Below are 26,831 nucleotides of genomic sequence, written 5' to 3'. Positions count from 1 at the left end.
TTCTGAATCTCTGCCAAAGCTGTAATTTAGGAAAGCTTTTGATCCTGACATTCTGAGAATGAGAAATAATGACAATAACATAAAAAGTTCTGATCATTAAGCTTCAACCTCCCCATTTTGTGATGGCTGGGAGGACAGACAGAGAGGGTTATGAGAATTATGTGTTTTTTCTGGAATCCATCTCCTCTAATTAGCTCCCTTAGCAGGTAAGATTTAAGCTCTAACTATATCTCATCTTCCTCCAAACCCTAACTCTTTATGCAACCTTAGCCCCTTGGAACCTAGCTGTAATATCAGTGAAAGGTTGTGGAAAGAAACCCTAATTGACTAAAGTTGAGTTTTTGTTGCTCACAGAAAACAAATTAAGTTCAGTTATAGACACATGTGGAAAAAACGTTACTTTTAATTTGTTAACAAAGATTTGTAGCTACTACTGTGCCACCTACCTGGGCAGTTGGGGTTTCCATGGGTATCACTGGGGTGGGTACCATGGCCAGAGCAAGTCTCCCTTCTTTCTCCACTATGTCTCCTGTAGTCATGGACTCTGAGTTGCCTAAGAAGTGACAGGAAGTCCTGATGCCTTTCCTGTCCCTCTCCTATTCTAGGGCACGGCCACCCTACAGAGGGCTTACCACAAGTCGGTGTTTGAAATACCAATATTGTCAAGATTATTATTATATAAACAATTAGAGCTTTTGCAGCCTTGGGTGGAACTTTATATTTCATGGGAACATTTTTCCTTGGGAACACTGTTCCAATTTTGTAATTGGGACCAATTGGGTAATTGGGGTCAATAGGCAGAATTTTGCTTTCAGTCTCTATTTCGTCACAGAGCACTTGACCTGATCTTATAGAGAGGGATGCCTTTGAGCCTGCAGCCATCAACAGAGTCCAGACTCATCTGAATTTGAAATAAGGACAAAATAATCTTTTTTTCCTCCCAATAAATGTTTCTCTCAAGTGAATGAGATTGGATTGTCCATACAAAGGGGAAAATATGGGGCTGTGTGGCAGGATTGCAGAACCTGAGTGAAAAAGAAGGGAGTTTAATTCTAATTCTTGTGATAAGATCTAAGGACAAATGACCCCACTTTGTTTGTGAAATGAGAACGATATAGCCTACTTTATGGGGCTTTTGTGAGAGTTGTATTAAGTCATATATATGATAGTTATTTCTAAGGTGATCTGTAAAAGCAAGTCATTATAATCAGGCAGCTAAGCAAAGTTAAAAGCTTTAATAAAACCTATCCTTTACTGACTAAAAGGAGACATTTTCTTATCAATGTGCAAGCAAGACACATTTGCCATTGAAAGTTAAGTTTTTGGGACTAGATGGCTCAGGAAGCAATAAAGATGATCAAATATGTCAAGGGAGACGTTTAAAAAAAGGGCTAAGTATATTATAGGCAGAAATAGGAGACAATCTACTTCTTTTAAAGAGCCATATCTATTCATAGCATATTTAGAAAAGTATTGAATTCAGCAATATGAGACCTAGAAAAGTGATCTAAAGAAAGAGGGTGTCATTCAGTATAAAATGTTTGGTCAGGCAAAGTAAGATTAATAATGGGAGATTAAATCATGGCTGTCCTTGAGGGAAGGATATGCACAGAGCAAGGTGTGTGCCGGTCCATTTTACCACTGTATCCCTATTACCTTGATCAGTGCCCGGTCCGTTGTTGGTTCTCAAATAACATTTGCAGAATGAATGTAAAAGTTCAGGCGTCTTACAGAGAGATACAGCAACCGTGCTGAAATTAACATCCGACTTGTTCAAACAAAGTGATACACACTTGTTGGCTCAGATTTATGAAATGAAGATAGGAGCTAATTATAACGGCAGGCGGAGCCTTTGGGCTTCCTTAATTATCCCCAAGTTTTGACCATCTCAGGGAGAGAATACTCTTCCCAAGTGTCAGTGGTGAGTAGTCAACAAAACTTGGAATGAGAAGAAACAAGTCTTTCACTGGAGAACGTAATCTCAGGTTTGGGATAGCAAGTAGGTCAATATTATTTTATTACTGATGGCTTCGGGGGCAGTCCTGTGAGGGATTTGAAGGCTACATCTGGGAGATACATGAGGCAATTGATTGGAAATATCTACCATGGGCACTGGAGTCAGGATGGTACACAAAACCTCAGGTTTTCAACTTGAAGATTGAATTTGTAAATGATTTCCTACCTGTTCTTCTGAAAACACCCTCATGGTTATGGGATATGGCTTATTATGGTAACTGAAATTGGTGGCAGTTGGGAAAGATACTGCGAGATTGACAGAGACTGAAATTATGGGGCAGATACATAGAGGTCTGCTCACCAGACACACATGTGGTTGTGTGTGTACATCTCCCAGCTTCTGTCCAGTTCGTTTGGGCGGTATGACTGAGCTGTGGCCAATGAGATGTGAGCAGTAGCAGTATAAACCACATGTAGGCCCTGCCTCTTGGAAACGTCACATAGGATCATCCAGCTAGCTGTCCTCCCCGGCCATGTTAAACCTTGGAGTGGTGCGCTCCAAATGGCATAGCTACAAGAGCGTGAAAGGCCCACAACCATCCTAAGCTTCATAAGAGTACGACTTAAACTTTATGGAGATTCTCGATTTTGTCTGTTGCAGCAGCTAGAGTGAATTACTCTCATACATACTAATAATTATTATGGGGAGTGGTTTGTTACGGTGATGGGAAAGGGCTTAGCCTTTCTAACTGTAGGAATCTGTGTCCTGAACTGTGTCCTTGAGACAGCACATTGCACTTCCTGCCTACGTGACCATTAGATCAGGGGAATTTCCTAGATCCTGTGGCCTCTGCTTGCCCTGGGGTGGTACAGAGCTGGGGGCGGGCACACCGTGAATCCTACTGTACAATGCACATATCCTTCAGAAAGTGCATTTCTAATAGCATCATTCCTTTCCATGGGTTTCTGTTCCCGACCAGGTTAACTTTAAACCAAATAGCAAACAAACAAAAGCAAAAATAAAACAACATAAAAAAAGCAGCTGCTCTGGCATTGGTGATGCTCTGTGTTCTGGTGCCTCGTCCTCTTCAGACACCTCAGCTGAGGTCGGTGACGTTGCTTAAACATCCCTCTCTCTCTCCTCTCTTTCTCCATCTATTCTTTTTGATTTCTTATCTTCCTTTATCACAATCTTACTAATTCCTAAACCTCCCCCACAACCCCATGACTGGGCAGAAACAGTTTTTCCTTCCTATGAACACTTTCATCTGTACCTCTCTGAAGATAACCTCCATGCCACCTTCTGGGGCTGGGGGGAACTATAGTTAGGTACTGAAAATACTCACAATATACTTACGGAAGCCTTACCCCCTGGACCATGAGCTTCTGGAGAGGAGGAAAAGTATAGTTCTTTGGCTGATGGTCAGATATTGCACAGCACTCAGCGGAGTGCCTACTATATATTGAACGAATGAATGAGTAAATGAAAATCTTTGCAAAGCTATGAATTCTCCCAGTTAAAAAATTATGAAACGGCCTCTGTAGAAATAGGAGGCAGCTTAAAAAAGAACAAGCCTATAAAATATTATAGCTCTGAATATACTAAAAACATTTTATTTACTCATAGTATCAGAATGCTGGAAGGATTTTATTCTTATTGACCTTTGGTCTGGTTCTTGCTTTTCCTTTTTTTTTTTTTTTTTTAAATCAGAGATCCACAGACAATTGTTTTTATGGGAGCAGAGTAAAGGATGGATATTGGGATGAGCAAAAATAGCGAACTGTTCTTTTTTATCTAAAGCAATTACCATGAGGATAAACAGCTTTCTTCTTAATACAGCAACTCCATAAATAACAGAATTCTTGGTGTCCCACCAGTAAGAAGTCTGCAGGGCAGTGCCAGTGACATATATTGCTGGCTGGGAGAAACTACGGTTTACAAGCTAATTATTGTCTAATAAGTTGGCTCTCGTTAGCTATCTGAGGTTAAAACAGCAGATTTATAAAGATAAAGTGTGCATTAGCATGTACATTGTTTTGAACGATGACTACAAACAATAGTTGGAGAGAATTGAAAAAAAAACAAGTTAGAAAAAAACAGTTTATTAAGTAATATCATATAAATAACTTGTTACAAAAATTGATTTGCAAAAGGCATATTTACTCTTTGTGAGAAATCACTTTTTAAATTGCATTCTTTTCAAATTTATACGTCCAAGAAAACAAAGGGAAATAAAAGAAGCCATTTCAAGGAGCGTGTATTTGCCATTGGACTACCATAAAGGCCCGACCACACTGAGCTAAAAAGTAATTGTCTCAACCCCTTTCTTCTAATACAGAAAACTTTCTCATGTAAACTGTGATGTTATGAAAACCTCCCTAACTAGAAATGTTGATGAAAGCTGAGCAGTGACGGTTTCCATCAGGTGTTCTCATTGCCAGAGATATAAGCAATACTGAGAAAAATTATATGAACTAAGCACGCCAGCCAGTAAATCTCCAAGGGTGGCATCAGCTTCAATTTATATTTGGGAGTATTTTTAATTAAAAACAATCGATACCCAAAAGCTTTTATCTTCTGGGTTTAAAAATCACAAATCACAGTAGGAGAATGCCAGATTGCTTTAGCTCGGTACTACTGGAGACGCATGTAGCATGTATTATAAGGCCGATTTTTATGCAGTTTACTCTCAAAGCAATGAAAATAACCACAAATGAAACAGTACAGTGATTTTGAAGCGTTCCTATATTTCTTCTGAGCAGATCCGTTTTATGTTTGCCACAGCATTCCCTCTGAATGCCTAGTAATTCTATACATTTGATTCCTTAATAAACACTAAACTAATAGATCATAGAAAACTAAAAGCTTGTAGTAGGTGCCTCTAGACATATTTACATAAATAGCATAGTCTCGCCAGAAAGACCAAGATCTCATTATAGTGGAATGCTTTTTCCACAGCCCTGGTTCCATGCCTCATTTGTCAAATTAACCCCATTTGAAGAGAAATTTGAGTTTGTGGTCCATGGGTTTAAAGAAAAAAATAGAATTAAGTAACTTGTAAAAGCTCTTTTGAAATTAATCTAATAACCCAGTGTCTCTTCAGCTAAGTGCCTCGGTCCTGTCTGAAATACAGTGGGTAATAGGCTCTGTTTCCATCTGACCTCCTTTCAGCACTTTCATCTGCTAGCTCTGTCGGGCTAATGTTCCCCCCAAATTAAAAAATGAAAATGCATCATAAATAAGGTATTACAATATGGGGAGTAGATTAAAGATTGTCTCAGCAATGCTTAAATTAAATTGATGATGCAGAGACCATAAATTTGTGGCTTTAAAAATGAGCTATTTCTTTATTAACTTATAACAAGTGTGTGAGTCAATGTATTTCTTTTCTAAGAGGGTATTGCTCTCCACGTTAAATATGGTTGGGGCCTAATATATTTTAGTAGAGAATTATCCCTTTAGAAAATTATTCCATAAAGATGCCAAAGGGAGATTAAAACTGCTGCAACTGTAATAGTGCTGAACTTTTAAGGGGACCATACTGGAATTCTGTATTCTCTGGAACAGAAAGCTGCTTCTCAGACCTTAAGAAATAATTCATCTTCCTGAATGTCCATATGCTAAGACTTAATCTTTCCACTCTTATAATCTGAGAAAGAAGGCTGAGTTGTAGTTTTAATGTAAACACAGTAGACTGCTTAGATTTTTAATCCCCTGTCACAATTCAAAAAAAGATTTCATCTAGATAAAAATATAAAAAACAAAATTACACTAAAATGGTCCTTTTCAAAGGATACCTTTCAAAATAGTGGGGATGTGACTTTTTAGAGTGTCCTTCCAAAATAATTACACTACTGCAAAACTAGTGACTAGGATACAATAATTTGGTGATTCAATTCCTGGGGAAAATACATCTAGCTGTACCTGATTTAAATATTTAGTTTGTTCTCAGGAATCAACTCTGTTCTTTCCTTTCAATGCATACTTTGTATGGTTCTCAAGTATACAGAATTGAGGAATACCCAAGCATTGTGTATACATTATTATTTCTAATAATATACCAATTTTCAGGGCAAAGCATTTGATATAAGTTATTGTTCAGCAAATCAAGACATCTAAAATGTATGTACTTGAAAACAAAAATAATGGAAACATTCTAAAGTAAATTTGGATCCATAAAATTTGGATGCTCCTAAGATAAACATTCAACTTTTAAGAACTTTTTGCACAACTTTTTGGGAGCTGAAAATGAAAACTAACTGAGTTAGAGTTGAATTGCCAGGTTTTGTTCCATCTGAAAATGGAATTAATTTGTATCTGAACCTCCCTTTATGCACCTAAATCATAAAGCTGAGAAGATCTGTAAAAAAAACTTGTGTTTCCTGTGCCCAGATGCCCTCTCTTATGGTTCTGTGGAGCCATATTTGCTTCTCCCGCATTTGATTTAGTTTTTTATTTGGGGACAAATATTTTCCAGGTCTTTGAGCAGAAAGTGGCTATGAAGTGAAGGAGGTTTAAAGTTATGCACGATGGCTCACTATTTTTAAAATTCTAGCTTATTCCATTGAACATCTTTATGTTTTGAAAAAATTCTCCCCTTTTAATAGAGGAAAAAACATTCCTGAAAACAACCCATAAAAGCAATCTGCTTACATTTAATGAGTTTTTAGTTTTTCAGTGATGAAAGCAAGTATTACAATTTTTACCTCTTTCCACTTTCCGCCTTTCTCATCACTAACATCTAATGTCAGGACCGAGACAATGTGAAAAGTGAACTGAAAACTAATTGTTTTCCTTCATGATCATTCACGTTGATCCTGATCCTTGACCTGATGTCTCAGTGGGAAGAAAGGTTAGACCTGGGCAGAAGGATGGAACTGTGGCCCTTATTGTCTCCATGATGTCGGAGAGTCTTAATTACAGGACAATATTACTCTACCTTGATACTTATAGGACCCTAGTGCCAGCTATTCAGCACCAGTTTCAAATTACTCAATTTCTTAGAGATTCACTTCATTACCCGGTTTTGTGGTAAGAGATTAAACAGTTATTTCAGTACTTAGTCATATTAACCTGTTCTTGGTATACTGTGTAATCTTCAGGATGAGATAAAATACCCTACCAATTACATTTCAAATATTTCACTACAGAACTACTGACTTTCACTTGAGAGGGGAAAATACACCTTACCCTTAAATATTGGGAGTTGCTAGTGTCAACCCGCAGATGTTCCAATTAACGCCAAAAGTTCAAAAGGAAGACTTCAAATGATAGCTCTCTTTTTATAGGACATCTTTCTTGATTCAATTGGTTGCATCACATGAAACGTAAGGATAGAAAACTCTTTAATTTTGCAGTAAGTCGTGTGATTAAGGTGCTGTTCTATTGCTATAAATCACTAGTTTTTATTAATTAACGTCACTAAACTGTCTTTTTTTAATACTTACCTGTGACTGTGATATATATCTATTCATTACAGTGAAGTCCTCCTGTGGTGTTTTGTTTGCATTCCTGTGTGTGTGTGTGTGTGTGTGTGTGTGTGTGTGTGTGTGTGTGTAGAACTAGGAAAAGAAAACCCTGAAAGCAGAAAATAACTCAAGCATGAAATACTTGGGAGTTTACAGGGAAGTCCTTTACAAAATAGGAAACCATTCAGGAAACACAAGGAAGAATGTGGTTGTACAATTTTTTCACTCTAAATGAGTAAGCCAAACACTATATTTCTCTTACTTTAAAGGTGCTGTCTTTACTTCTTGGCAATACACCTATTTAAAACTTAACTAAACAAGTGTGTTTCCAAATAGAAAATATGTGCTACTAGGACATTATCCCCAAATGGAAATGACACTAAGATCACCTGTAGAAAATGAACATTAATGAAAATAAATCCCTAAGATGAATAATTGAAGTCAGCATATTCTTCAGTACATATATATATATATATATATATATATATATATATATATATATATATATACAGAGCCCACTTTTTTTTTTTAAGTTTTCAAAATAAGGATGTTTTCATTACAGTACTTTGGAAATTTCTGATGACTGCACATGTAGATTCTAATGATAAAAATCATTATAAGAGCTGTATGAAACAAATGATTTGAACCTGCCAAAAGGATTAGTTCAGTTCAGTTGGGTCCTCTGGATAATAACGTATAATGCTAATTGCATAATTAAAGAAATAATAGGTTGGATGAATTTCCATTACTTTTTCTGTCATAGTTTGAGACCATTACTTTATGATTAGTTCAAAGACAGGGATGGCAGGGTTGCCATGGAAACAAAGTTAAAAACAATGAAAAATATTAATGCTTTTGAAAGTCAACTATCATTTTAATTATCATCTGAAACTCTCTTGTTGAAGGGAATCCAAGTTTTCCATTTGTAAGTGTCTTCCAAACATGTCACATGAAGTCACCATGCCTTCAACTTTTCATCTATATCTATCACATTATATAAGTATATAGGTGTTTCTGGATGTGAAGGACAGGGTATCAGGTTCAATTGTGGCTGGCTTTCACCAACCCATTTAACTCCAACAGCGGGATTTAAAGAGTTGTTTAATCTACCTTTACTAATGAATCTTAACTTTGTAAGAAGTATCTGAAGAATATGAGTTATTGTACTTCACACTGCTACTTTCAAGTATATATTAGAATAATACTGACGACAAGTACAGACAAGGAGAGAAAATGTATCTCAGAAAATGTCCTTCAAGAACTTTTAAACAATAGACTTATTTGGAAATAACCGACTGCTCGTTGAAAATAATTTCAAGTGATCTGTGGTACACTCGGTGGCGCAAACTTTGAAATATACTAAATATTTCCTTTGTTAAATAACATTATTAGCCATTTTCCTCTTTCCCTTTGTATGGCACAAGAGCAAACTTTAGTATGTCTACTATGTAACAAATTATAGTTAGTGGTAAGGAATGAAATCTTATTATTTTTTTGGTTGTTGTTTTTGAATGTTACCATATAATTTGCTTCTATTCATAAAGAGGGAGGAGAATCTTAAAATATTGGTGGATTTCATGTTTTGAATAGTCATTGGTGCAAGAAAAAGTTCTTGAAGAATCAACAGGATGGACGACTGTCATTCTAAATTCTTTGTGACAGAAATACACATTCCCCATACAGTTCATTATCTCCTTGTGATCTAATACGCCAGGAACAGTTGTTCCTCCCTCATTTCTTTTACTAAAACAGTATTTTCTCATGAAAGCACAACCCCTCATCCCATTCGCACGTGAAATGCACAGTCCGAGCAGCCCGCTGACCTGAGTCTATGGAGTGTGTGGCACAAAGGCCAGGCCGGGGGAACCCAGCGCGTTACCGCTCTCCGTCCTCATCTCCAGCAGGCTGCCCGTTGGGCTGACATGGGTAACTGGATGCACTAAAAAATAAACATTTGCCTCTTGGAAGCTCATAAAAGTGTCCTTAGAAAAAAGTCTCTGACGTTGGATCCGCACGGCTGCAGCCATTGCCTCGTAGAACGCGCAGAGCAGAGAACCCTTCACGGAGCAGTGGATACATGGAAACAAAGAGCCACTTGACGCATTTCAGTGTCGCATTGGAACATGAAAAAGGCAACGCATTAGGAATCCTTGTCACTGTCCGCCCCTCCGTACATGTCCGCGAGCTTTTTGAACCGAGGGCCCCAGTCACTCAGGTAGTCGTACTCTTGGTCTCCGTCCGTGGTCACCGACTCCAGCGAGCTCAGGGAGTCGGCCACGGAGCCGGTGCCCTCGTAGGCGTAGGTGGCCAAGGAGTCGTAGGGCGGGGCCGTGGGGTCCGCGTCGTGTTCCTTGAGCCTTTGGTTAATGAAATCCCGGACGTCGGTGTTGTCGCGAGCTGCTGGAGTCCGTCGGGGCAGAAACAGCGCTTCGGGCACGATGTCCCTGCGTAGTTTGCTGTCCTCTATGGCTTCGGGATTCCTCAGGGTGCCGATGTCAAAGGCCTGCGTGTCCTCCTCTCCTCCACCTTCGTCGTTGTAACTGACAATGTTGTCTCTGATGTCCTCTTTGGAAATGATCAAAGGTTCTTTCTTCCGCTGCCGCCTCAGAGCCGCAAACAGCACCACTGTCACTGGAAGCAGAAAACACCACAGAAAGGGAAGGGAACATTAATTTGCCGCGCAATTAATGCCAGGAAGCAACACGGGGCGCCGGTGTGAAGTTTCAAAAGTTCTCTAGGAAAGTGCAGACTCAACTTTTCTTGAAGGAGGCACTCGCCTTCATGCATGATCAAACCAGGACCCAAAGAAATGGAATACATATTTGAAAGAAGGTTACAATTTAAGTAGAGAATAAAACATTGTCATATTTTTGTCAGTAGTTCCGTTTTGCTTTGAAATGGCAAACTAGTTTCAAGGTAAGGAAAAAGATAAAATACTAATAAAAAAGCTCAGCCACAGTGAGAGTACTGTAATAAGAGTGCAAATTATGCCGAACACCTAAAATGCTCTGAAACTGCTTAAAAGCACAAGGCTGGCACCTTCCAAATGTGTTGAAGGGTTTGCATAACTCCACATCTAAAATAACTTTTGCACTATGCCTTCTTTTTTGTTTTCCTGAGAAAAGTGTAAAATTATTTTAAAACCCAAAGTAGAGATGTGAATATTTGCAAACGTTTCCCACATAGGAGGAAATATTACAAATAATACCTGGGGAGACCCAGAGACAATCCAGAAAGCTGTTTTGCCCATTCGAAGAGGTCAGGTACTAACACACAAGCTAGATTACTTCACTTGGAGCCAAACAAAATAAATGCATTTAAGTGGGAACTTAAAAAACAATCTTTCAAAGATTCATGTTCTGTAAGTGTGTTGCTGGGATGCTCATTCTTTTCATTTTTCCTCCTAATTCAAATTAGAGGCAAAGCATGGGTTGTATTTAAATAGCTTCTGATGTTTCTTCCCAGCTCGCTAGATAGAACACAGCTGGCTACCTGTAGAGAGATGCATCTACAAATGGACATATGTAAAAACATAGCAACAGCTTAGAGGGGAAACAGCTATCCAGGGCACACAATGCATTGTTAAACTGGATTTGTCCAGGGGAGTTGATTGGAGCAAGTACCAGTAGCATCTCTTTATTCTCTCATCCATAACATGGTCCCATATTTGTGAGCCATGAAAATTGCAATAAGGATTACAGAATAATGGCTTTTGGTGGATATGTATACCTACCCACATAGTAATGGATACACGCACACTCGTGTGTCATTATCTTAACATTTCAGATGTTAATAGTATTAATAATTGATTATCTATTGAGAGAGTTCTATGTGTCAAGCACTGGGCTAAGTGCTTTACATACTGATCTCATTTAATTATCATAATAGCCCTACAAAATAGGTACTATCATTATAACCCCATATTACATAGAGGGCTTAGAGATGTCATGTGTACAAGCAATTGGAATCCAGGTCAGCCAGACTAAAAAGCACATACGCTTAATTACCATGCATGTTTGGATTCTTGACTGTTTCTGAAGGAAATACAATTTTGCCATTTTCAAATGTGTGGTTGTGTAATTGCACACATTCTCTTTTGCCACGAGAGAGTATCCTGATGTCTCATTTGTAGCATCCTTTCAGGGTGTTTATTCATTCACTCAGTAAGCATTTATGTAGTGCCTACTCTGTGCCAGGTACAGTTCTTGGCACTATCAAGGACAAAAAGTTGATCAAGACCTCCATCCTAATGAGGTGGGCAAGGGTGGTGGTGGTGATGGTGGTAGATGGAGACAACGGGGATAATAAATAAGAACATTAATTGAAGGTGATAAGTAGAGCAGAGTAAGGAGGATGGGAGTGCTTCTGTGTATGTTTGAGGGGCTGTATATGTATATGTTTTTTTTTGGGGGGGGGAGATTGCATCATTGAGGAAGTGACATTTGAGCAAATACATGAGGAGTCAACCAAAGAGTTCCCTGGTGAAGAGAACATAGCTAGAAGAAAGGCCCCGGAGAGGGGGTGTGCCTGGAGACCAGCCAGGAGACCCTGTGGCTGGACCAGAGGGAGCAGGGAGAGGGGAGACACAGGGAAGGGCCACCTCAGGTGAGGTTGTGGGTGCTTCTGCATGCCTTTACTGACTCTGTGGTCTGGGTGGGTGGAAAATTACAGGCTTTGGGCAGAGGGATGCTCACAATATGCCTTTTATACTGCTTTGCACTGTGACTAGTGATGTGGATTTGCAAAACACGATTGTAAGGACAGCCTCTGGGAACAGAACAGAATTAAGCTAACTCGCTCTCAAAAAATTTAACTCTGTTGTACACGGATGGGTTCCTTCCATTATTTAAGACAAGATAACAGGCATTTATCACATCCTAATTTTTCCTGCTTAAGTTACCTATATCTTTTATTTTAGTCCTGCATGCACCAGAAAGTTCAGTTGTCTTGGATAAAACTAGAAAGGAGCAGGCAGGCATTTGAGATCAGCAGACCGAGGTTTACTTAGAGGATTTGACCTTTCGAAGTCTGTTTCCTTCTCTGAAAAGAGAATCAATAACACGATGACCAGTGTTGTTGTCAGGAACGAGTTAATATATGTGAAATGTTTTGCAGACTCTAAAGCACCAGAGACACATGAGATGTAGTAGTTGTTTTACCGTTGTTTTACTTTTGTAAATAAAACAACAAATGCCACACTATCCACATTCTTGACTGCAGATTTCCTCCTACATAAATCTGGCTTTCCTTCTCTTACAAACTTTCAGGTTTGCTTCCATTTTCTTCAGTTGTCTCACTTTCAGTTTGGGCTCTTTTAGCCTGGAAGTTTCCCTTCCATAAGCTCACAAAATAAGTAGAGTACACTGTGGAAGCACCAAGGCTGGGGGGAGAAGACCTGAGTTCGTTCTAGTACCTGTTAGCCATGAATCTTGGCTACATGACTACACATCTTTGTGCCTCAGTTTTTTATATGTACGATGCAGATAAATACATACCAGATGATGCTGAGGATTTATTGAGATAAACATTTGTAAAGCAGCTTGCCCAGTGTCTCGCCCATGATGTGAGCCTAGTTAAAGGTCAAGTCCCATTTTTCTCCTTTTTTATTAGGTACAGAATTCTGAAGAGTGTCCACAGGATGTAGGAGGGACTGAGGCAAATTAGGAGACATGAGGAGATAGCAAACTCATTGAAGGAAGGAGATGAAAAGGGAGGATGAAGGGAGCTGGTTAGAAGGAAGGAAAGGGGAAGGAGAAAATGGGTAGATGATGAGAGAAAGGAAGAATCACCTTTGAGATGAGAGTCAGCTCTCCTTCTATAGACCACAAAAGCGTCCATGGAATTCTACCCAACCCAGCCCTTCTAAAAGAAACCTTTTTTATGTTAAAATATGTTCATATCCTTCCTTCTCTTCCAAACATCCTTTACGATATTTACAGACTCCCCATTGGAGACACTGATTTGTCTGCATACTGTCAATGTTTATTTAGCCTCATATCTTAAAGTACTTTCCCCAAGGATTAGTTGACAAAGAGGATCACAGTTCTGTAGTTGAGTTTCAAGGCTTCTGTTATAATTAGTAAAGTTGATCTGGAATGTGAGGCTCTTGAGAGGGACCCCTAGGCCATCTGTTCTTGGAGAAACGTAGGTCTTCCTTTACTCTTCTCAAAGTCACTGTTCTGTTATTTTTTAAAAAGTACCCCATCCCCGTATAATCCAGATTAACTCAAATTTATTACTCCCCTCCCCCATGGTGTGGGCAAGATCTACAAATCTCACTTTTATTTTGGAAAGGACTGCATTAGCTAACATTCGATTTCTTAGTTCACAACAGTCAAGAGTCTGTTGAACATTTTGAGCTCAACTGTGTGCTTAATTGGTTGGGGGGTAAAAATTTTATTTGAATCATTGACAGGCCTTGATTTTTGCTTTTATTGCATTCATTTCTTTTAGGTTCCAGATTTATTTCCTTGGTCATTGAAATTCTTTATCACTGAGAATCTGAGAAATAATAGACATTACGTATGGCAACCATAGAGCAATGTTAAAAAGGTAGTTATTTAAATGGGTAGATCAAAATAACTTGGCTGAGTTAGAGAAAATTTCATTGCTTTGTATTTTCCTGTAGGACAGAGAAAAAGTCACCACATTCCTCTTTCTACTTTGTCATTGATTTTTTTTTTAAACTTGAACTTTGTAGAAAGGGCTTTCATATGCCCCGTGCCCGAATACTGTCTCTTTAAAATTTAACAATATTTGTCAGGGTAAATATTAACCAACAAATGAAATGAAAAGAGCATATTGATGTTGCCCTCCAATCCTCCTGAGATTCATTCCCAGTCTGATCGGGAAGAGATTCTTTTGGTGCAGCGGTTCCCAGGGTAGGTAACGACATGGGCAAGTTTCACATCTCTAAAGCCCTATTCAAGCAAAAACTAGTTCACCCCCGAACAACACAGATTCTCAGCATATCACTCTACTCACCTAGACCCAGCTGCACGCCTTAATGGGGGAGGCGGATACATCTAGAGTGTCACAGTATCAATGTGTGCCCCTCAGCACGGGGAGATAGGATGCAGGGAGAAGCAGTTTACCTAGTAAGGTCACGATGCACAGAAGGATGGCGACCAGAGCCCCGGTGCTGAGTCCCGTGGGGTGGACGAGGGCCTCTGCGTGGCAGGACTGCATGTTCCCGTGGTGGTCACATGCGCAGACTCGGACAGTCACTGTCCCTGTGCTGCTTTGGACGGGGTAGTCGTTGTCTGAAATGACCACGGGGAGGAGATAGGTGCTCATCTCGTGTCTACTGTAGCCATTTTTCCGAGTGAAGATTCCCGCTGTGTTGTCTAGAACCAGAAAGCAAAGTGGTAAATGTATGTGGATACGGAATCATGCATTGGGTCAGTTGTGAGCGGAATAGATAGATATGGAAACAGACATAAATATATAGATAGAGAAAGGAACTCGGGCTCACTTACCTTTGTTGTCTTGAATGGTAAAGTTGGAGCCACTGGCTGCTTCCGGGGCCAAAGAGAATGAGAATTGGTGCCCGCTGTAAGGGTCATCCTTGTCAACCGCCCGGAGGGTCTGAATCAACTAAAACAGAAACCATAAAGCTGTCATAAGGTTTTACTAACTTAAAGTGTTTCTTACATCTTTGCAATCAATTGTTTGACTAAATGACTTCTAATTTTAATTTAAAAATCGTAGCCTCTAGAAATTTGACCACGAATGCACTCTATACGAAGAACTGATGGGTTGGAAATAGAGCAAGGGGTCATTGTTTGTTGTAAGGCTGTCCTGTGCACTGTAGGAAGTTTAGTAGAAAGCCTGGCCTCCTCCCTCTAGGTACCAGTAGCACCCTCTTCCCTGTGACAATAAAAAAAGTTCCGTGGGAGACAAAATCACCGGGGTTGAGAAACACTGCCCAAGAGTGATACAAAGCTGCAAAATATAACAGTGATCTGTGGCAACATTGCAACTTAAGAAAATGGAGGTGCTCTTTGGACAATCTGTTTAGAAATGCAATCTCGACATATATGTAGCCATCAACTTTCAAAGAAGCTAAAAAGAAAATTTGTACATAAACACATCATTTCAGCTTCCCACTTTAACATGCATTTTAGAAGTGCACTTCTATTTTGACAAACTGTAGCATAATTTTTATATCACTGGCAGAAAAGAACTATTTCAGATGGGGACAAATGTGTAAAACGTTCATGAATTTGTATTACTTGTACAGATGGGTAATGTAAATAAGTGGAACTATGAATTATAGGCATTTGTAAAGTATGTTCCAGTTATTACTTTCCAGTACATATGGTGATTAAAACTATCTGCTTACCAACAAAGATTTTTCCAATAAAGCTGTGGCTAATCTTTTTTAATGAAAACTTAAGACTGATTTGGAATCAAGATCAGACTTTGAAGCTGATGAACTTCCAGTTCTTAAAAACTGTTTGTTCCCTTATGCAAGTTAATCATTCATTCTGGTTCTTATTTTGTTAGCATTCACTTCACAGGTAATTCAAAGCCGGCCTTTTGCTCTGTTTATTATCTAAATTATTAGATAATCTAAGTTAATCTGACTAAATTAATTTACTTTCTATGAAACTCACCTGATCTGCTTTTGCTTTTTCACAGACAAAGGTTTCATAGAATTCAGCAAATTCTGGGGCATTGTCATTGACATCTAGGACTTTAATATATAGAGGTACTCGGCTGCTTTGCTTTGGATTATCTGCAACGAGCCCAAACAAAAGGAATAGGCATTTATATGTCGGTCACCCATCCCCTTTAGACAACAGCCATTCACTCCTTTCTCATTCAGGCACAGAGTCCCCAAGGCTGCTGTGAGTACCAGAGGGCATTATGTACCAACCTAGTCACGAAAAAGGAGAATTAGATTGTTTGGTACTTCTGGTCCATCAGGTACACCTGATGGAAATACCTAGCAGACAAAGCACCTTGAGTTGCTGTAGTTCAACTGTATAATAAATACCAGAATAACACAAAATAAAGAAAAGCTATCCTGCAAAGGAACTTTAAAGCCAGATTTTAAAGGAAGCCAAGAAAGCAGGCAGATGGGGAAAAATATGGACAAAAGGAAGAAGGGGAGGTGGGTGGGTAAGGGGATGAATGATTGTTATTGGTCGTAGTTTTTTAGTTTGAGTGCTGACTAAGACCTAGACATTGTGCTATAGTATCTTATTTAATCCTTACATACTTCTGAGATAGATACAATTATTGCCCACATTTTATAGGTGAGGTAACTGAAGCCCAGAGAAGTTAGGTTATTTGTCCATGTTCACAGAGATAGGAGAGGAGACTAGATTCAAATTTGGGTCTGTCTGACTCCAATGCCCAGGCTGTTCATGTAGGTTAATGATAGAGCAGAATCAATGTTTGAGGACCTGAGATAAACAAAGTACTTTGGTTGTCTTCTACGATACTCTCCTGGCCTAAGAATCGGGAGTTGGAGTCTCTCACCTTAGCTTTTGTCATTTACTTAACCCCTATGTCTATTCATTCTCTCACTTCATAAATATTTAGTGAGCATCTAATAATCTAATGTTACAGTTACAATTTGGGGTACTAGAGCACATGGGGAACATAGTAAAGATCCTGCTTCCTGGAGAATTATTTTAGTGGGGGTAGCAAACTATAAACACATAAATGTGTAATGTGTCAGATGGCAAATGTTATGGAGAAATTAAACAGGGAAAAGGAATTGGAGAGAGATGGAGGTGCTACTTTGAATGGGATGTCCAGGGATGGCTTCTCTGATGAGATGACATTTGCACAGTCATGAATGAAGAAAAAGGGTTAAACCATTTGAATATTTCTGGCTCTCCAGATCGAGGAAATAGCAAGTGCAAAGGGCCTGGAGAGGGAGTGGACTAGTTTTAAACAAACTCTTGCTTTCTGTTACAACAAAAGATAGTTAAGAAGTTTAAACAGTAAAATTCTTAAGCACCTTCACACACAAAATTTTGCTCACACTATTCTTCCAAAGTTAGAGCTGCGGAAGATGAAGTTTTAAATGTCTTTGCTGCTAGCCATTTCAAATATATCACAGAAACGTTAAATCTTAAAAAAGGAAAAATTTCGGTACAAAGCTTAAAAATACATATGAAATGACTGCTTCAGTAAAAATAAGCTTTCCTGATGTTGTAGAAAATGGTCCTTTTTGGTGGGAAATGATTTTGTAATTTTAAAGCTTTGAGTATGGTCTGTCATTGGTATCCACATTAATCTTTCCATATAAATTCTGAAGGGCAAATTCCTATGTAACAAATTTATAATGAGTTCTCATCACTATCAAAAAGTAATGCTGCATTTTGCCCATATTGGTTATTTGTTATTCTACTCAATATCCTTCAATCACTCCAATCTCATGAGGTATATTGACAAAGAACAGTACTGTATTATATCATTCGATATGGAATGTTTCACACTAGATACCCAAGTGAACTAAAAAATGTTTTTATTTTTATAATAAAAAACAAAAACTAAAAAAATGAGCTATAATTTGGAAGCCCATTTTCAAATATTTAAATGATATTTTAAAGATAATTTTCTTTCATATTCTTAGGTCTACACATTGTGTATACATTGCACCATTTTAACTGTGTACAATCATTTTATTTGAAACATTCTTTTGGCACTATTTTTCTGTGCCTTAGATGTCATGGGGACTGCCATAAAATTCCTGCTAAACAGTTTATTGATTACTTGGTTTGCATTGTTCACTTTGGTGTACCATGGAAAAGTTAAAACTTATATCTCTTAATTCTATAACAATTTTGAAACAGAAATTCTATAGAAAGCTAGAGGGTGAGTATCCAAAAGATTTCTAAATAATGCCTACCTTTTAGAATATATTTGATCCCCCCACCAACACACACACAATGTCTAACCAACCACAAGCCCATTTTTTTCAGCTGCTTCTGTAATGTTCTGACTTATAAGCATTTGGAATCAAATCTGACATACCAATTCAACCTCACTTGATAGATGCCCTCTGATCCTATCGTTGGGAACAATTTTTTTGTTGAATAATAAACTACTGCACGTTCACGTTTGCCTCTGCACTTGTGACTGAACCAACACATGTCTAGAAGAAACCTTATTGCCAATCATTACAGGGCTCTTTCCCTCAATATGTATCGAGCAGGTCATCAGTAGCCCTTGCGGGGACACCCCATCCGTCAGTAGGGGACGACAGGGGTATGAGGCTGGACTTACTGATCTCCGTGGCTATCACTGTGATGTTGTGCCACAGCAGTGTTTCTCGGTCAAGGAGTTTCGATGTAAAAATGGAACCATTTCCAGAATCAATGTTAAATATTCTGTCCATATCTGTGTGTCGATCCACCGAATACCTGAAAATGCAAAGTAGAATTTAAAAAGGTTTTCTTTGTATTTGCTATTCTCATATCCTAAAACTATTCTCAGAATATCTGTTACATGAATTTTTCTACCTATAGCACATGTGTGACTACCTATAACTTAACATTAAACAAAATATTCTGAGGAATTAATTCTTTACGACTGAGGTCTTAAGAGTAAACCTGCTAGATAAGTTGCGTGATTTTAAGTATCTCCACTAAAGTCTCTCTTTTTCCATATGTAATTCGGATTAAGTCTGTATAGTAATTGTTAGAATTTAACTCCGGGTTTTTAGAGTGTCAGAGTGTGTGTGTGTGTGTGTGTGTGTGTGTGTGTGTGTGTGTGTGAGCATATGTAAGATTATTGGCTATTTGTCTATTATCCATTTTATTTTTAAAGTTGTCAGGTTCAAAGAAGTAAAACATGGCTAGTGTGGCTGAGGTTAGTAAGGAAGGACATGGATTGTAGAATGATGGGCGGCCATGATAAGGCGCTGGGATATATTCTAAGTGTGATGTGACTCTACCAGTGGATTTTAAGGAGGGGAGAGTCACAATCTCAGTCACTGGTTGAATTGAGTAGAAAGGTTGGAAGTGCTGATGCAAACTGATAGACGAGTGAAGAACAGGATTTGGGGAAGATCATAAGTTCCAGTTTTGCTGTGTTGAGGCTGAGGTGCCTGAGAAGAGCCCAGGAAGAGATGATCTAGTGTGAAGGTCAAGGTAAAGGTCTGGACTGACAACCTAGATTTCTTATTCCACTGTCTAGGAAGGGAATGTCTAGTGAAGGGAGAAAAACACTAAGGATGATAGAATCACTTAAAGGATGAACAGGACAACATAGATCCACAGGGACTGGAGGAGTGCCCAGAGCAGAGCAGGAACTTGATAAATATTTGAGTTTGGAGAAATCAAAGAAAACCAACGGTGGCGTCTTAGAAACCAAAGGACAGACTCTTCAACACTGAAATTGGTGGAAGACTAGTAGATTTTGAGAAATGTTATCTTGTTCATAAATTGATTATTCATAAATTTTTGGAATAGCTATCTAAGGGAAAAAGAAATGTACACTCTGTGTTATGGGGGAGGGGACATTAAAGAGAAAACTCAGAGGAAATTGTTATGTTAAGGCCATTAAGGAACAAAAATTGCCCCTTTCAGCTGGATTCTCAAAATGTATATCATGGTAGGAGATTTAAAAATGTTACCTCAGTAGAAACACAATTTAAGTAATAGTCATGACCTAATAGTCATGACTTAAGGATTAAGTAATGACCTAATAGTCATACACATGTGGAATTATTATGAATGCTCTAACAAAAATAAGCTTTTGTTACTAACTTACAATAGTTACCATATCCAAGATTCTATTTCAGTTAATTATTTCGTTTTAAAATATAGCTACTGAATTATAATAAATAATATATTTTATCTTAATAAAATCTATTTTTGTCATCCAGCAGGAGTCAAAATAAAATAGATATTCCATTAATGTAGGCTGTGTCACCCTGACTTTAAAGAGAATGAATGTAGATCACCATATATATATAATATATATATATATATATATATATACACATATATACCAACTTGGGTTAAAATTTTAGTTTCAATTTATATAAACCTATTGTTTTATTATCAAAAGAGTTAAAACAGATGAAATAGCTCTTGTTTTTTCCATTTTTGTCATGAATCAGCATTTATTAAGAATTTAGGCAACAGCATCGAAATTGCTTGATCACCTTTCTTTATTTTAAATTTGAGAATGATAAATATTTATAGCATTTCATTAATTACCAAAAAGGAAATCTCAATATTCATAGACTTTGAGAGATATTTCATAACCATCTACAAATATATTCTTTCCCTCGCGAAAAATGTCAAACTTAAGACACGTTGCTTGTTGCCTTTATCAGCTGCTACAATTATATACAGCTGTAAGCTTGTCTTGTTGTCTCTTTTCTTCCTGCTATAGTTTGAAGTTTTACAAGTAATCATATTTTCCCATCAAGCCTTGAAATAAAGGGAACAGGGTAAGGATCTTTTAATTGAAAGCCGCTATTGATTTTAAAGAGAAAATAGCTATTTAGGAGATACCAAAATGCACATTATTTCTTTAATTGGGAGATTTAAAAAAATAATAGAAAACCTAAAATGTCTACATTGTTTAGGAAAGATGCTTGCACACAAAGCTTTACTTCTTGGTTGTTTTTCTCTCCAAAGTATTTTCAATTTATATCTAGAATGTTTACCATGTAGTCACATTAATTGTAATCATCACTGATAAAGAACAAGGGAATCCGTCCCACCTCTACTGTAGTGGATTATCCTGCTAGGTAGCTCTTTTTTTTTACCTCTAGAATTTTATTGTATTCTGTGATTTAGTAATTTGTCTTCTAATGCATCCCAAGTCAGGAAGATTTGTGGGTTAGGAAAGGAAATGTGTTTGCATGTAAATTTTTCACAATATATATTCATAGTGACAGTTTATGAGACTCTTTCGTAGAAATCAAAGGTCATTTGTGATAAAGTTATTGAAAGAAAATCATTTTATGTGATTGCAGAATTAAAGATTTGTGCCTGCATAATGATATATCAATGTTTGGGGGAAGAATTCTCTAGCATTAATCGTGCACCTAATATATTGTCTACAACCTAGTTGTTCAATATGTATGTTTGGAATAACCAAAAACTATGTATGAATATAGTTTCCTAATATAAGAATCAATTTTATCTTATAAAGGGAATCGCTGGAATATGCATTTCTATACCAATATATTTATGTACACTTCTGTCCTTAAATATATATATATCAAATCCATATGTACCAAGGGAGATCTGACAGAAAAAAACTTACAAATTAGCTGACAGCTAACCCAGTCTGACAAGCTAACTACTTCTTTTTACGAACTTAAAATAATGTGGTGGGTAAAAATGGTATTTGTTATAAAAAGAAAAGTAGATATAAGTATTCAGCCTAAATTCCCAGAAGACATATCTCTTTCAATTAAAAGCATGTTGACCGATCAAAGAAGTAACCAGAGCTGCTGTTTGTAAACGTTCAGCATTAACACTTTTAAATTGGTCTTGACACTGACTTGCTAAGATTTCTTTCTTTATGCAGTTAGAACAGACTCCAAGTGAAAGAACAGTTGTGAAAGTTCTTAAAATTATTTGTGTTATACAAGTGAAGGCCATCACTTATTTTCCTTAATAGGATTAAGTGTCCACGGAGGAACACTTAGATCCACGGAGCTCACAGGTGGCTACTTTGGTCGACCATAGTCCGATTCAAGGAGTCTACAAACATTCCAGTAGCATGATAAAACAACCGTCTATTATCCCAGTGATGTAAGCCAGGCATTTTGTGTTTCAGATGTGGTACTTGCCATAAGATAGTCTTTGAACAAAGGGCTCATGATGACATGTTAGAAAATGACTGCCTTAGCGTTTCAAACCTTTATCTGCAGCAATATTCTTAATGCATAGCCCATGTGATCCTTTTAAAAGGTAGTTTGGGATTAGGTAACGCTTCTCCTCAAAGCTCTCCACTGGCCTCTTACCTCAACCAGAATAAAATCCAGTCTTCACCGGGGCCTACAAACCCACCACCTCACAAACCACCCCGTAGCCCCCACCTTACTTGTCCTTTCCTGGCTGATTCTCTTCTATGTGCATAGACCTCCTTGCTGCTCCTCCTACATGCCAAGCAATCGCACCTTACCCTGGCATTTCCCTCTTCTTGGAACGTTTTCCCCCCACATATCAGCCTACTGTTCATCCCTTCATTTCATGAAAGTATTTTCTCACATTATGTCTTCCCGAGACCAAGCCTGACTACACTACCCCAGATACCTGTCGTTCCCATACTCTGTCTCTTTTTACTGCTCCCAATTCATTTTTACCTGACAAATTATATATTTACTGTTTGCTTATTTCTGTCTGCCCCAATCAGAATGTAAGCTGCATGAGGTCAGGACTCGGAATTGTTCTCCATTGTTTCCCCAACCCCTTAGACATGCCTGGTGCCAGGCAGGTGCCCTGAGGAGAACGTACTTGTGAACTCTCTGACAAGAATTCCTCTAGCTTCTCAGCCACTTGCTTTCTTTATGGGGAATAATTTAGACAGTGATATTCTGGTTTAGCACTTGTCTCATCCAGTCACCTCAGCTACTGGCTAAAGGCTGGAGGCTGGTTGACTCCAGCACTTTCATAAGATTCTAGAATCCTGAAACATCGGGTTTCAAAGAGCACTGAGGCTTTTTTGCAACATGATTTACAACTAAGGTATAAGGAAAGTACAGGGGAAATAGAGCTTGCTTACATAGTGTAAGTTGGATCCAGCTTTAGGATTTCACAGACATATATCATGAAGCAGTTCTCATTTTTAATCCATGTGTGCGAAAGAAAAAAAAAAAAAATGCGTCCAAATAGAGCATAATTCTGCCACTAAGTGTTATACAGTGGATTTTTCCACACTTGAGAAACAGACTCTCACAATGCTTTCTCCATACCACTCTTTAACAAATTTAAGACCTTAAAAAAAAAATCCCAGGCCATTCAAGGACATTATGTTATACCACTTCTATGTAAGCAGTAAACTCCTTATAGCTCATTTTATGTTTTTCCTCCCCAAATTTTATGTTTTTAAAGTTTATGCTGCTGCTAAAATCATGTTTGTGTTGAGTAAGGAGAGAAAAGGTGCTGTGGAGAGTAGTTTTTCAGGAAGACACAACTGTCAAATCGGAAAAAAAGGATTCATTTTTTCCAACTTGCAGGCAGATATTTGAATATAAATCGACTGAAACATATGAAAGGGACGTGTTGCAGAAGTGTGCTTACTTGACAGGATTCCTGGCAGCATCTGGGTCTTGGGCTGTGACCGAGCCTATCGTCGTGTTTATCTGAGCATCTTCTCTTATTTGTAGGATGTAGGCCAGTTTGCTGAAGACGGGGGGCTCATCTACATCTTCTACCAGAATTCTAACCGTCGCTGAATCTTTGAATGGACCCAGGTAGAGAAAGCGGGGTTCAACGTGAGGGTTGGTGGCTTCCACTTTGAGGGTGTACACTTTCTTCTTTTCAAAGTCCAACAGCTTGGGGAAAGGGATGGAATTGACATAGTTAAAGCAACCAAGACACAGAAAGCCAAGACATGTCCCATTTTTAGTTCGAATCACTGATAAGTGAATATGATCATATTGCTTAGAGACATCACTACATAGTGTGATACTAGGCGAAGGCATGGGAGTTCAGATGCCACACAGTCTTGGTGAAAGTGTGGGCTCAAACCATGCCTGCTGTTGCCTTGAAAATAGATGCAGGGGTGCAATGTATAATGGGCAGAAAAGGGAAACTGGAAGCAGGGACAAGTTGGCAAATATGTGGTAGATTTCTCCGGGTCAGATTCTGTCACATCTGGCTTTAACTGAACACAAAATGAGTGTTTAAAATTTGCCAATATCTGGTCCCCACCCTGAATCATTAAACTAAAGTGTGTGTGTGTGTGTGTGTGTGTGTGTGGTGGGGCGGTGGTGGGGCTGTGGTGGGAATCTATACCTTTAAACACCTTCCCTGGTAGTTCTGATGTACAGCCGGAATTGAGAAGCACAGGCTTGCATCATGAGTCCCTCTTCCTCATTCAGATAAAATTGATTAAAAATATTTTTTTAGTTTTATTTTGCATGAGGTGATAAAATATTCCAAGTGCTATCCTGATAAGGACATTGGGCTAATGACTTGCCAAAGAAAATAATGATCATTGTTGTCAGAGGTTTTTAGGAAAAGTATCGCTGCTTCTGGAGACATAGTGAACCCAAATGCTTCTTGCTGACTTTTAGTTTTAGATGATAATATGACAAGGCTCACTAGAAACACAATTAATCAAGACGTTAGTGAATGTGATTTAGTCGGCTAGGCAAAATTTTAGTTTGAATCTGATAAGGTACCAGAAAAATTAAAAAGGTTAATGCACACTAATGGGCTTCCTAATTATATTATAGTATAAAACATTGGTCTGAGTATCAGTTAAACATGTTTTATTGTGTTTCCCGTTATTAAGACATGTAATCCGAAGTTAAGAGGAAAAATTTTTCTTGTTATTTACATTTCCCTGTGCTTATATTTACCAGCAAATATAACAGTGTGCTAAGGGAGAGAGAAAATATTACACTATGCATGATAAAAGTGAAGTCTGTAAAAATAGTAACAAAAATTAATATTATTTTTAGCTTTGAAACACAGTTTGTTTTTAATTTTTGCCACACTTTTGTTTACTGCTCTGTGATGCTAGACAATTTTGGGGGGTTAAATAATGAATAAGTACATAGGGGAAAATAGGAATTCAGAATATAAAATATTTATTATTGTGTCCCAAAATAATGAATAAATACATAGGGGGAAATAGGAATTAAGAATACAAAAAAAAAATTATTATTGTGTTCCAAATGTAGCTAAACAGTTTGCAGGAAATCTGTGGTCTTTATGTCTCCTCTCTTTCTAGTTCAGATTATCGTTATCATTGCTTGTATTTACTCTTTCCCTTCAAACCATGTATCAGAATTTGTAGTTAGATGTGTTGGGGTATTTGCTTCCGTGTCTCTTTTCTCCCTACAGTGGAAGTTCCATGAGAGCAGGGACCGTCGTTTTGAATGAACTATTGCACCTCCAGTATCTAGAACAGTGTCTGGCATCATTTTTAAATTTATTGATCATTTATATTATTTATTTTACATATATCATGTGTTTATATTATTTATTTAGGAAGCTCTTAATAAAAATTTATTGAAATTATGGGATTACTGAATGCATGAGATTATTGAAGACCCCTGAAAGCCAACCAAAGAGATCTCAATGTCATCAGAGTTGGTGTTTTTAAAAAATAATTACTAAGAGGAGACTCTAGAGGAATGTTCATGTGAGATGTAATTGTCCCCAGTTACTTGGGGACTAGAGAAACGTAAATGTGTTCATTTATGTGGTATTTAACAAATGGCATTACCTTTTTGACAGTTATAATCCCTTCCTGGGTTTCCTGGTCAGTGAGGACATCGAACATGTCCAGCCCCTCTCCCTCTGTAATGCTGTACTCAATTGCAGCGTTTTCTCCCACGTCGGCATCACTGGCTTTGATTCTGCCAATTGGTGTACCCGGTGGAGAAGATTCTGGGGTGTTAAACTGGTATGTACCTATTAATCACCAGAAAGATAGACGTCAAATGAGGACTAAGTATACTCTATGAAAATAGAAACAAAACCGATTTTCTAGCAGTTCTTTCAGACATTACCATGGATGCAGGCAGATTTGTGCTTTCCGTAAAATAATTAATGGTGCCCTGGCTCTTTACGTCTTTAGTTTCATGATTGTTAAGAATATTTTTTCTAGTTCATACCTGTCCCTTTGCAAATGGAGAACACTTTTCAAGTTTGTGGTGTGATTGTGAGAAAGACTGAACTCTTACAGGAGGGTGCAGAAGGTTTCAAAGCCTCCTGTTAATGTAATCTAGCAGAAAGAATAGAAAAGAATTTAACCTGAATTGTGACTTTAAGCCAATTACTAGGTATTTTTTTAAAAGAGTTCTTTCTGTCATTGCTAATAATAACTGAAGGTGAAAATACATTATAGCAATTTGGCGAATGTATCCTAGTCGGCATTCTTTTACTTATACATGGAGCTGGTCTAGTTGCAGTTAGGGATATAGATAATTACATTCAAACATAAAGCTCTGATTATTTTTCCTTTTGACTAATTTTTTTCTTTTAAGTTTTATTATATTATTTTATTCTATGCATAGAGTTCTCCAATTCTTGAATTTATATTACTAATTTAAAAACCTGCATTCGTAGACATACACCTTTTTTATGTCCTCATGTTGCAAAATTAGTTTAAGGACGCTACGTGAGTTTCAACTTATTAGGTTGGTGCAAAAGTAATTGCTGTTTAAAAGATTAAAAATAATTGCAAAAGCCACAATAACTTTTGTACCAACCTAATAGATCTGCCAAGCTAGCATATGT

The 26,831-nt window shown here is 37.9% G+C and overlaps 1 protein-coding gene across 2 annotated transcripts in view; it reads right to left on the bottom strand.

Moving 5' to 3' along the window:
- Positions 1 to 4,048: 4,048 nt before the first annotated feature.
- The window catches only part of CDH6 (cadherin 6), a 128,729-nt gene continuing 105,946 nt past the window's right edge, over positions 4,049 to 26,831 (bottom strand). For both annotated transcript variants that reach the window (XM_019737329.3, XM_074329044.2), the window contains exons 6-12: positions 25,816 to 26,003; positions 23,658 to 23,911; positions 18,673 to 18,809; positions 16,044 to 16,165; positions 14,904 to 15,021; positions 14,520 to 14,771; positions 4,049 to 10,056 (exon numbers count right to left, since the gene is read on the bottom strand). In XM_019737329.3, coding sequence (XP_019592888.2) covers positions 9,566 to 10,056; positions 14,520 to 14,771; positions 14,904 to 15,021; positions 16,044 to 16,165; positions 18,673 to 18,809; positions 23,658 to 23,911; positions 25,816 to 26,003 — 1,562 coding nt within the window. In that variant the 3' untranslated portion in view covers positions 4,049 to 9,565. The remainder of the gene's footprint in view (positions 10,057 to 14,519; positions 14,772 to 14,903; positions 15,022 to 16,043; positions 16,166 to 18,672; positions 18,810 to 23,657; positions 23,912 to 25,815; positions 26,004 to 26,831) is intronic.

The sequence above is a fragment of the Rhinolophus sinicus genome, chromosome 3 (genome assembly GCF_057876585.1).
Source record: "Rhinolophus sinicus isolate RSI-liver-muscle chromosome 3, RSI-T2T, whole genome shotgun sequence".
Lineage (NCBI taxonomy): Eukaryota > Metazoa > Chordata > Mammalia > Chiroptera > Rhinolophidae > Rhinolophus > Rhinolophus sinicus.
Note: the sequence above shows the minus strand (reverse complement) of the source record. Positions and strands in the feature narration are given on the sequence as shown.